Below are 11,687 nucleotides of genomic sequence, written 5' to 3'. Positions count from 1 at the left end.
GTTGGTGGAAAATTTTTATAAATCACTGCCTCCACAATGGGTTTTACTTATTAATCTCTATTTAAGGTGTATTCTTATGCAGAATAAAAAATGTGCAGGAAAAAAATCTCCCAAGAGTAATATTGAACTAGTCAAAATGAACTGACTATTCTATGTCAAGTGAACTAATATATAAGGTAGAGCTCCCTGAGTTATGAAATATTTAGTAGTTATAAATATTAAGCCAGTCAACAATTTTTATCACTAATGAACACTTTGTAACGCATACAAACTTTCCAAACTTGGAAAAAATAAATGATTAATACATACAGTATTAAATTTAAAATAATTATTTAATAACTTGCATTTAATTTTCTCCCCTTAACAACCTCAGGGCATTTTAATATTTAGTACATTATAGCTTACTTGATTTCCTAACACATCTGAGTTTTTTCCAGTTTTTGATGATCATAAACCAAACAGCTATTAAATATTCACATACGGGTTTTTCAGGAGAACATCAGATTCTACATCTCTTAGGTAAACAAGGGTAGGATTTGTAGATTTAATTTTATAAGAATCTGCCAAATTGTTTTCCAAAGTGGCTGTAGCACTTCACATTTTCATCCGTATTGCATCCTTACAAGCACTTGGTATTTTGTACTTAAGATATTCTGAAAGGTGTATAGTATTATTTCATTGTGGTTTTAACTGGCATTTCCCTATTACTAATAATGCTGAATATTTTTTCATATCAAAGTGTTCAAATTTTTTGTCCATTTTAAAAATTGGGTTTTATGGGTTTTTTAAATTATATTTATAGAGTTCTTTATATGTTCTAGATTCAAGTCTTTTGTCAGACATGATTTGCAAATGCTTTCTCCCACTGCGTAGTTTCTTTTCATTTTCTTAAGTGTATGCCACAGAATTAAAGTTTTAAATTTATCAATTTATCATTTTTTTAAGGATTGTGCTTTTGATGTCACACCTAAGAATTCTCTGCCTTTTCCAAAGTCACAAAGATTTTCTCCTATTCTTTCTTCTAAAAGTTTTATAGTTTCACATTTTACATTTAGGTTTATGATGTATTCTGAGTCAACTTTTCCTTTTTGCATATGCCTGTCCAATTGTTCTTGCATCATCTACTGAAAAAGACTACCATTTATTTCTCCATTGGTTTGCCTTTGTGCTTTGTCAAAAATTGACAATATTAATTATTGATCAAATGATTAACATCAGTCAATTAATAAAGGACTGTATAATATAAAACTATATTAGGACTAATTTAAAAACAGGACTTTTCTGGACTTTCCCCTTGGTTCCACTGATCCATACATCCATCATTTTACCAATACCATACCTATCTTGCAGTCAGGTTAGCATGATTGAGTTCCCAACTTTGTCCTTTTTTTTTTTTCAACAAAATTGTTTGGCTGTTCTAGTTCCTTTGCCTTTCCATATAAATTTTAGAATCAGCTTGTTGACATCTATAAAAATTCCTGCTATAATTTTGATTGAGATTGCTTTGAATCTATAGATCAATTTTGGGGAGAACATCTTAAAAATATCAATTCTTCCAATCCATGAACAAGGTATATCTCTCGATTTATTTAGGTCTTCTTTGATTTCATCAGTATTTTGTAGTTTTGAAGCACAAAGGTCCTACAAACAGGTGTTAGATTTACATCTAAGCATTTCATTTTGATATTATTGCAAATAGTTCTGTTTTTCAAATTCTGATTTCCTATTGTTCAAGTATGTAGAAATACAATTGCTTTTTGTATACTGGCCACACGTCCTAAGAGCTTGTTAAACTCATCCATCAGTCTAGGAACTTTATAGATTTCTTGGTGCTCTACACAGAAAATCATGTGGTTTGTAAGTAGAAAATATTTCCTCCTTTATCTTCAAATGTATGCCTTTTCTTTTTTCTGCCTTTTATCACAGGCTAAGAGTTTTAGTACTACACTGAGTAAGAACGAAGTGATGAGAGTGGACATTCTTGCTTTCTTACCAATCTTAGGAAAGGATTTAATCTTTCATTATTAAGTATGATGCAGACTGTAGGGTTTTTTATACATGTCCTTTATCAGGTTAAGTTCTCATCTATTCCTAGTTTTGCTGAGAGTTTTTAAATCATGAACGGATGCTGACTTTTGTCAAATGCTTTTCCTGAATCTATTGAGATTCTATTGAGAAGCTATTGAGATGAATTACACTAATTTTCAAATGTTGAACCAGCTTTAAATTCCTGAAATAAAACCCACTTGGGTCATGATATTTTAAAATATATTGCTGGGTTCAATCTGAAAATAAGACTTTTGTGCCTGTATTCAAAAGGGATATTGGTCTATTGTTTTCTATGCTTGTTATGTCCTTGCTTTTGCTACTGAGGTAACGTTGGCCTCATATGAGTGTTCTTGCTTCTTCCATTTTCGGGAAGAGACTGTGTAGATATGGCCTAGAATTTTCTTTGTTGGGAGGTTTTTAATGATTAATTCAATTTCTTTAATAGATATAGGATTAGTCAAGTTATCTATTTCTTCTTTTGGTAGTGTCCTCTAAGGAACTGGTCTATTTCATCTAAGTTTTTAAATTTATGGACATAGAATTGTTTATAATATTCCCACATTATCCTTTTAATGTGTGTAAGATCTATAGTGACATCCTCTCTTTCATTCTTGATATTCTTGATATTCACTTCTCACTTTTTTTCTTGCTCTGTCTGGTTAAAGGTTCATCAATTTCAAAGAAGTGGCTTTTGGTTGCATCGATTTTCTCTCTATCGTTTATCTGTTTCCTATTTTACTAATTTCTGCTTTTATTTTTGTTATTTCCTTCCTTCTCTTGAGTTTAACCTGCTCCTCTTTTCCTGGTATTTTAAAGTGGAAACGTAAATTATTAATTTCAGATCTTTTTTTTCATATAAACATTTTAAGGCTATAAATTTCCCTCTAAGTTCTGATTTAACTGTATCCCACAGATTTTGATATGTAATATTTTCATTCTAATTGCAGGCTTCCTCTTTGATCCATGTATTCTTTTCACATGTGTTAATTTCCAAATATTTGGCCCAGGATATAATTTTGACGAACGTCTAACAATCTAAGTCAATACTTCTATTAATAAAATATAACATTAACTGCAGAATACACTTTAAAAGCATCTCAATAAAACAATGTCAACATATAACTCAATATTTGAAGAAGTATTTTTAATATGAAGTTGAACTTACTTGTAAAAGGGATCTTGAAAGAACGCAAGGTGACTGTTCACTAAACTCACAAAAAAAATCCTGAGAGACACAGACGATAAGTAATGTCATTAATAGATTAAATAAAAGCTGAAAATGTCTGCATATAGAGTGTAATTTTTACTAGACTCTCTGGGAATTATACACTACCAGAGTCAGAATATGACAAATAGCTAAAGATCATTTCTACATGAATTATCTAATTGTACCAATGGAACAATGGATAATTTTAGAGCATCAATTTTTTTTAAAACAAGCTGATCAATAATTGTACTGTGTGGATACCCATATTATATTAATACACCATGAAAATAACAGTACCAATAATTTACTAACGTAAGAGTTTACTTCCTACTTCACAGAAATACCAAGTAATCAGGCCAACTGGATTCATATTACCAACTGTTCATGACTCTAGGGAAAGACCTAAAGATATGCTTAGAAAACTATATATGGGTTTATACACAGATAAGAAAAAAAGATATTCTGAAACGTTAACATGTATATTGTAAGACAGTAGTTATCATTTTCATATTCTGCATTTTCCAAATTTTATAGTTAAGTAAGAATGTATGTATATTAATATTTGTTGGGTAAAGACAGGTATCAGAGTTTGGAAACACCTGTGGCACTGCTATAGGCTGGTAGTGAGAATAAAATATATACACTCTACAACTCTCCTAGAAACAGAGACAGTTGTTGCCCAAGTGTCTATCACCGTGGAAAACTTCCCTCAACAATTATAGGCAGCACTTTTTTCCACTGAGCTCTCAATTGTAGCCTAAGGATTCCCCTCAGTACAGTTCTCATCAATGACTCAGACCTGGTATTCAAGAGGAACCTCTCTGCCACCCAACTCCATCCAAGAAAGGCAATACTATTGCCGGACATGAAAAAATCCTGGTCCTTTTATATGTAATATCCTTAAATTAGAGGGGTGAAAGTGGGAAGGAGATGACTGAAGAAGAGAGAGTGGGAGTGGAAAGCAGCGGTGGGGACATAGAGTGGTAGGAGGTGTAGTGAGAAGAATGGAGAAAAAGCATGTTTTTCAAGGGCTGTTAAAATATGTTCACTTAAGTCCCACCTATTTTTTTAAAGGTTTTCTTTTTCTCCTCAAACTATTAACTCTTTGAGTTATCATTTCAAGTTTCTTCATCATTTTGAATAGCCATATACAATGTTTTAAGTCCTCTCCTCTTTAGAGGAGACAAACCTTGTAATTTTCAGTCACAATTACTTTATTTATGACCACTCATTCTAGCTCTTTATTGGCTCTTCATCATCCCAAATTTAAAGTATGGATATCCCCTGTCTGCTTCTTTCTACACTTATTCCTCAGACTCATGATCCTAAATTTAAATGGGTATTCTGCCAAATTTTACCAAGTTTCGCTAATCGATTCTCTTTTTTTAAAATTAACTGTTACACCTTACACACACTGCTCAAAACAAATATTCTCTACCAGAGATATGTTCTCCCATTCCACATTACAAAGAAATTTAAAACTCATCTATCCAACAGGAAATTCCTCAACTTCAACCTCTCAACCTCTTACTGTACCCTACATCTGTACCAGATCTTTTCCTTGCCTACTTTAACCACAGAAGTCCTCTAACTTGTACCAAGGACTCCATTCCTTCCTGCTTTTTCAAGATTATTATACATTGTCAATTATCCATCCTTTCCCCAGATAGTAAAGTTTTCCCTCTAGCAGATTGTTCCCATTTACATTTAAACAGCCAAGTTTCTCCCATTTAAAAAAAAAAAAAAAAAGACTGTCACATGATCCCACATTTCCCTCTCAACCACTGCCTTCTCCACCAAACTTTCTAAAGGAGTTAGCTACACCCCCTGTCTCTATTTACTCAACTCCCACTCATCTTCACTGCCCACTACCTGGCTCTTTGTTCTAGTCACCATTATCTCCCATCACTAAATCCAATGAACATTAGTTTTGGACCTTTATTCATCTCTTTCATTTGACCTCTCACAGCAGCATGTGACATGACTTCCTTCCTGAAAAACCTTTTAATTGACTTTCAGGAGTTGCTTCCTCTTTGGCCTTTTCTTCTGTAGGTTCACAGTTTAGTTCTAGACTACCTTCCTTTCTTAATCTATATATCTTTTTTTCCTTGTAGTTTTATCCACACTCATGCTTCAATTACTATCTATACTGTAATAATTCTAAAATAATAATTCTAGCACAGAGCTCTAAACTCTATCCATATAGCCAATATCTATTCTATTATCTACTTAAACATTTCAAACACACCTCAAACTACTTCCTAAGACTCAACTGACTCTCAAAGGTCCCCTTTGAGAATTTCCCCATTTCAGTGAACAGTCCCAAATCTGCAACCAGATTTACCAAATCTGCAACCAGTAGCATGGAGACCTTCCTGAGAGCTCCTCTAATGCCCTATATTTAAAACACCATCAATATTCTACCAATTTTAGCTCACACATAGCTCTCCTGACTACCTCATCATCTCCCTGCCATCCTTCTAGTCCAAGTTGTCATCTTTTTTCCCTTAAACTATAATAATGATTTCTTAATTTGTTCCCTGTGTTTATTCTGGTCCTCGTCTACTCTTTTTTCAATAATGCAGCCACATCTTTGCAAATTCTTAACCCAATTATGTCACTACTCTATCCATACTGATCTTACATAACTCTAATGGTTTTCCTTTGCCCTATGATAAAGACTAAAATCCTTAATGTGGCTTAAATGGACCTGTTTGACCTGCCTTACACCTTTTTAGCCTCACCAAATCCCCCATCACCATCACAGTATGATCTACTCTGATACTTTTCTTTTACTTTCTCAAATGTATCATGGAGGGGCATTCAACTTCCTTCATCTGGAACTGCCTCCTCCTCACCATCTCAATGAATGTCTACCCAAACTTCAAATCTCAGCTTTACCTTTACTTCCCTAAGAAAGCCTTCTTTGATCACCTAGGTCAGTTCCTTGATTACGTATGTTCCTTTCCTTCATATCACTTACTTTGGTTTTTAATTCTATAATCAGTGTTATTATTTGATTAGTTTCTATCTCACACTAAAGTGTAAGCCCTACAGCAGCATAGATAGATAAGCTTTAGCTTATCATTGTATACTTGCCATAGCCAATAGTGCTTAGCATAAAAAAAACACTCAAAGATGTTGGGTGAACTGATGAATGTATGTACATTCACTCCCACAGTTCGTACTACATTTCTATTGCTAGTACACATCGCTAACATGGTATATTCTATGAAGTCCATTATTTACTTCCTCTAAACTCAGCTACTCCACAGCTGTCAAAAGTGTCATCTTCTGGGTTCCTAATCCACAAGTTTCCCTTCACTAATTTCTCTACCCTATAACTTACCATTATATTTTTTCCCTATATGCCAAATACCAAAAATTTTTTAAAATGTAGAAAAATGCAAAGAGTAAACTATTATCCAGCATTCTACCATTTAGAAATAGTCATAATTAATATTTTCCCATCTTTTTTAAAACTGAATTTGGCTCTATCTCTAACAACCTTTTCTGTATGCAACAATGTATAAATGGATCACATATTTTTAAACATAGCTTGACATTTATAAACATTTTCCCATGTCAATATTTTTCTATAACATGCTCTTAATGACTATTTGACACATACCATAGAAAAGATAGTGTCACCATTGGGCATATAAACTGTTTCCAGTTTTTCAATATTACAAAGGATGATGTAACTAAAAAAGGTTTTAGTGCCTCTGCATATATCTCAGATTATTTTCTTATCCTAAATCTCTATCTAGAAGGGGAGTTGCTGGGTCAAAGTACAGGAGCCACTGGAGTATAGGAGAATGACTATTTCCCTTTATCAACATAAATACTACTACACTTTTCAATCTAGTTGTTACAAATTGCATTTTAGTTATTAGTAAGGTTAAACATTTTTCATATTTCTTTTTAAATCTGTCTGCTCATGTCCTTTCCTAATTTTTCACTTGGATGCTTTATTTTATTGACACGTCAGCATTCTCTATAATCTGGCACTTTACCCTAATAACAGGTTTCTTATGCAGATCTACCAGACTATTTGGTCTCTTATTCTCCTTAACTTTAACTGTTTCCTTTACTCTTGGCCTCTGCCACATTCTCCTACTACTACTACCTATTCCTCTGTCCCAAGTCTTCCAGGGATCCAGACTTTTCTCCTACTATGGTCTTCCCATGTCCAATGCCAGCAGTCCAGGACTGGCTCCACCAGCCCCCGCTCTTATGGTATGTCATGCATTCATGCCTCTGATAAGGTAATCCGTAATCTTTTGCCAGATTATCAAATTCCAACTGTTATATCATACTTTCTAATTCCAGTTCACATTGATCTCTTTTTCTAAAATCCTACGATTAATCTGGTGAACACAAATATATATCCATGTAACAAAGATCAGAAAAGCAGATACAGCAGAGGTGTAAGAAAATCTCTATTCATTATCCTGATATGCCACTAACCAATAATCTAATTTAGTTATAAGCCCTCTAAACCTTAGTTTGTGTTAGCTATACAGTGAATTGTGAAATGAACTAGCTTATGTCTGTGATCTTTTCTACCTTTAGATACTATGATTCTTATGACAGAATAGGACAAACTACTAAAAAGAAAGTAAACAAAAGGAAGTAATAAAGTCATAATCATTTAAAGTTTCACTAAGGAACGAAGACTTAAGCTGGGTTTTAAAGCAAAGAATTAGTGGAAGGGAAAATAAAGTTATCACAAGACAGAGAACAAAAGCACAAATCTTCACTGACCATCAACTATATCCCAGAGGCTGTTGCTCAGTTCTATGAATATAAATTGGTTAATTTGTCATCTCAAAGAACATAGTTACAGAAAAACCCTGAAACAAGGAAAACTTCACAGAGGAAATGACATGGGGCTAGAAATTGTATACCTCAGCATGCAGGAGGAACAAATCAAATGGATATCTATATAGAGCCATACAAAATAAATTAGTGTACTATGTCTAAATATTAACAGTATTATTTTGCATATTCTCTAACTTCCTACTAACCTTATGTCACTACAACCTTACCAATGAACAAAACTCTATCTCTGAATGTTTTAATATTCCCAAAATAAGCCTATACTTTTTCTATATTTTAACCCATAAAGATTAATTCAAAATATGCCAACTTAAAAATGTATATACTCTTTTACCCAGCAACTCCACTGTTTAGGAATTTACTCTGATATAAAGATTTATGTATAAAGACATTCCTTTACCTTAGTATTGTTTATAACAATAAAATACTGAAAATGACCTAAATGTAATTCAATATGAAAGGTCTTACAATGGAATACGATGTAGCCATTAAAATAATACAGAAATATATGTATTTGTTGACATAAAAAGATGTTCATGATATAGAAAGTAATAATTAAAGAAAAAGGTTACCAAACACCACGATCTAATTTTTGCATGAAAATTTATACACATGTACATACTTACATAAAAGGTTTTGAAGACAGAATCCAGGGTTGTAACTCCCTGGATGTGTAAAACTTAGTGAATTATCTAACCACTCTAAACTTAAATTTCTTAATCTCTAAAATGAATAGTTATATTCCAGAATAGAGACTTCTACTTACCAGGATACAATGTAAATTTGTTAAATTGACCACCTCACACACAGTTTTTATTCTATCTATTAATCTTGCAAAATAGTTGACCATTTCTTCCCTTTTAATTATTTTTGCATAGCGAGGGAAGGTGGGTGGAAGTAGCCTCTGGTTAACAAGGGGCTCAAAACCCATCATAATTGGATGATCTAAAAAGAAAAAAAAGAGATTTTCAATGTTCCTCTGAATTTTAAACTTCGAGTACTACTAAATATAAAAAGGTCAGTTTCAAATATCTAATCACAATATTCTCTAAATGGATTTTATAATTTACAATATATAATAAAATATATACACACATTTTAAAATGAGATAAGCAGATTTAATAACCTAAAATTGTACTTCCTATCTGCATGGTGGTGGTAGTGCTGACAAAGAGCTTCTACCTCAAAATAACTCCAAGCCAAGAACGGGATAAAATAGGGTTAACACAGTTCCTCAAAAAAAAAGGCGAGGGGAAATGCTGCATTAACATGAGATTGTGAAGAAAGGTAAAATGGGAACACACTATCTTCCCTTCAATTACTGAGGAGAAGTATCAATTCAGATTTAGCTACATAATAATGCAAAACATCAGAGGAGGAAAGTCTCCATTCCGCCCCCATGAGTCTGGAAGGCATTTGGTACTAAAATTTAATTACAGAAATTCACAATCAAAATAAAATATTACGAGAGACCTAAGGGTGAGTTCTCATTCTCTGCTGGTGATCTCACTTTTCACACTATTGCAAAGCTCCAAATCAGTCTTTCTTAACTGGAAATCTAAAATGAAGAAATATATCCCTGAAATGTAAAATGATTAAAAATCTTGGACTCAAAGTTCTCTTGCTGAATTATAAACAGGCTACAAACCAAGAATTAAAAAAAAAATTTGGATGTCAATGAAAGAAAAATTAAAGCTGAGCAGGTCTCATTATTAAGAATTAAAAGCAAGACTGATACTTAACCAAATTACAATAATGCTCCTGAGACATACATCCTATTACTAGTGAGGATCATGGCCTTCTTCCTCTTCTCCGTATTAAAGTTCTCTCTGATTGAAGTTATTTATTTTCATACAAATTCTAATTTAGCTAGAGATTTCCAGATTAAAATCCATAACCTTTCTTCTCTGAGTTCCAAACCTATTATTTCTGACTACATAATGAAAAACACTTCCACTTTGGTATTCTACATCACCTCAAAAGGCACAAATATCCAAAACTACCTTAAATCTTTCCCAAACATTGCTTTTGCTCCTATAGGCCCTTTGTCTGTAAAATGACCCACTGTCCTTACGAATGCTTAAGCCAGAAACCTGCCTGTCTCTTCTCACCTCCCCATTTGCTTTATTTAATTGGTCCATAAGTCTTAAGTTTTCCACTTCCTACCATCTATCCAATCTGTTCCTCCTCTTCATTCTTACTGCAAAGCCTACCTGGTTTACCTGCACTGACTGCTCTCTTGTTAAATTAATCCTGAATGTTGCCACCTCAATTGTTTTATCTAAATTACAACCTGATTTCACTCCACTAATCCAAAGATTTGTTGAGTCCCTATTATATATCATACAAATTCTCCAGTGGGGCATTGAAAGATGCTTTACAATTTTCTTCCATTTCTATAGAAAAAAATGTACTTCAATGAAAAACTATGTACTGTCAGACTGATCCTATGGGAGCTATTTTAAAAATCTATAAATTATAAATAATTGAGAGACAAGCAATTCTGTCTTGCCTGGTATAGATTCAATGGACTTCCTCCTCACTCTATAGAAAAAGATAGTTTTGCCTCCACTAACCATTTATTTCAACATTCCAATACTCCATAACAATTTGTACATTTTAAAATTTTTGATGTCTGGTCACTGAATGAGTTTAATAAAATCCTTAACACATGTTATATCTGTGTGAGTCATAGTATTGTCTTTTTTTTTTTTTTAAATCATCTTTTAATACTCCCTAAACACCATAAGCTATAAGCAAGCACAGTAACTTACAAGCATACTCTTTTATCCTCTTCTATGCAAACTATTCTACCTGTAAAAACTACCCTTTTGTTCTTAGCCTGGGAGACTTGATACAGCTTAAATTTCCTCTCATCCTAGGTCCTCTCCTACTTCTTCATAATTACGTTATTGCACTGTCTGTGTGGAGTTATATCATTTGTTCCTCTCTCTCAGATTCTTTTGAAAGCAGGAACTGGCTTGTGTCCCAAACACCTAAACAGGCACTGGATATGTGTGCTGAATGACAAGATATGCATGCTCAAAATAAAATGAAAGACTGTGGCCACTATAATAAAAGTCTGAATTTCTGATTTATAACACTTCATTTAGAATTATAGTAGTAGTGGCAACACTGTAAGAAGCTTTACCATACCAACATGAATATATCTGGGGCTAAACTGATAAACACACAGTAATCTAAATACTTACATAGTATGTTAACCTTGTTTTTCCTTAAGCATTTTAATATGCATCTGAAATTATTACCCAGGAATATTCTTTTATTCTTAATACGTATATTTCTAGGTTTTAAACTATAAGTAGAAAACAGATACTAGCCACTCATGAGAATCTGTATTACCATGGAAAGAAGTAAATATTAATGAAAAATGGGTAACACTCTAGATACGATTTTGCAAGATACAGAATGCAAGAGGAAAAGTAGTTTGATGGGGGAATTGTGTTTCCCATTTTGCATGTGTGAGCAGATATTAAGAAATTAAGAAACATCTTTAGGTAGCTGAAAGTGTATCTAGTTCAGGAGTTAAAACAAAGCAGACACTTTTAGACAACACATCTCTCCCAAA

At 33.1% G+C, this 11,687-nt stretch overlaps 1 protein-coding gene across 4 annotated transcripts in view; it reads right to left on the bottom strand.

Annotated features, from left to right (window-relative positions):
- NAA35 (N(alpha)-acetyltransferase 35, NatC auxiliary subunit) overlaps nucleotides 1-11,687 on the bottom strand; it is a 69,913-nt gene that overhangs the window by 19,615 nt on the left and 38,611 nt on the right. For all 4 annotated transcript variants that reach the window (XM_023537781.1, XM_023537780.1, XM_011372068.2 and 1 more), the window contains exons 12-13: nucleotides 8,865-9,043; nucleotides 3,215-3,274 (exon numbers count right to left, since the gene is read on the bottom strand). In XM_023537781.1, coding sequence (XP_023393549.1) covers nucleotides 3,215-3,274; nucleotides 8,865-9,043 — 239 coding nt within the window. The remainder of the gene's footprint in view (nucleotides 1-3,214; nucleotides 3,275-8,864; nucleotides 9,044-11,687) is intronic.

This window comes from Pteropus vampyrus, unplaced genomic scaffold, assembly GCF_000151845.1.
Source record: "Pteropus vampyrus isolate Shadow unplaced genomic scaffold, Pvam_2.0 Scaffold199, whole genome shotgun sequence".
NCBI classification, from domain to species: domain Eukaryota; kingdom Metazoa; phylum Chordata; class Mammalia; order Chiroptera; family Pteropodidae; genus Pteropus; species Pteropus vampyrus.
This window is presented reverse-complemented; position numbering and strand designations above follow the sequence as displayed.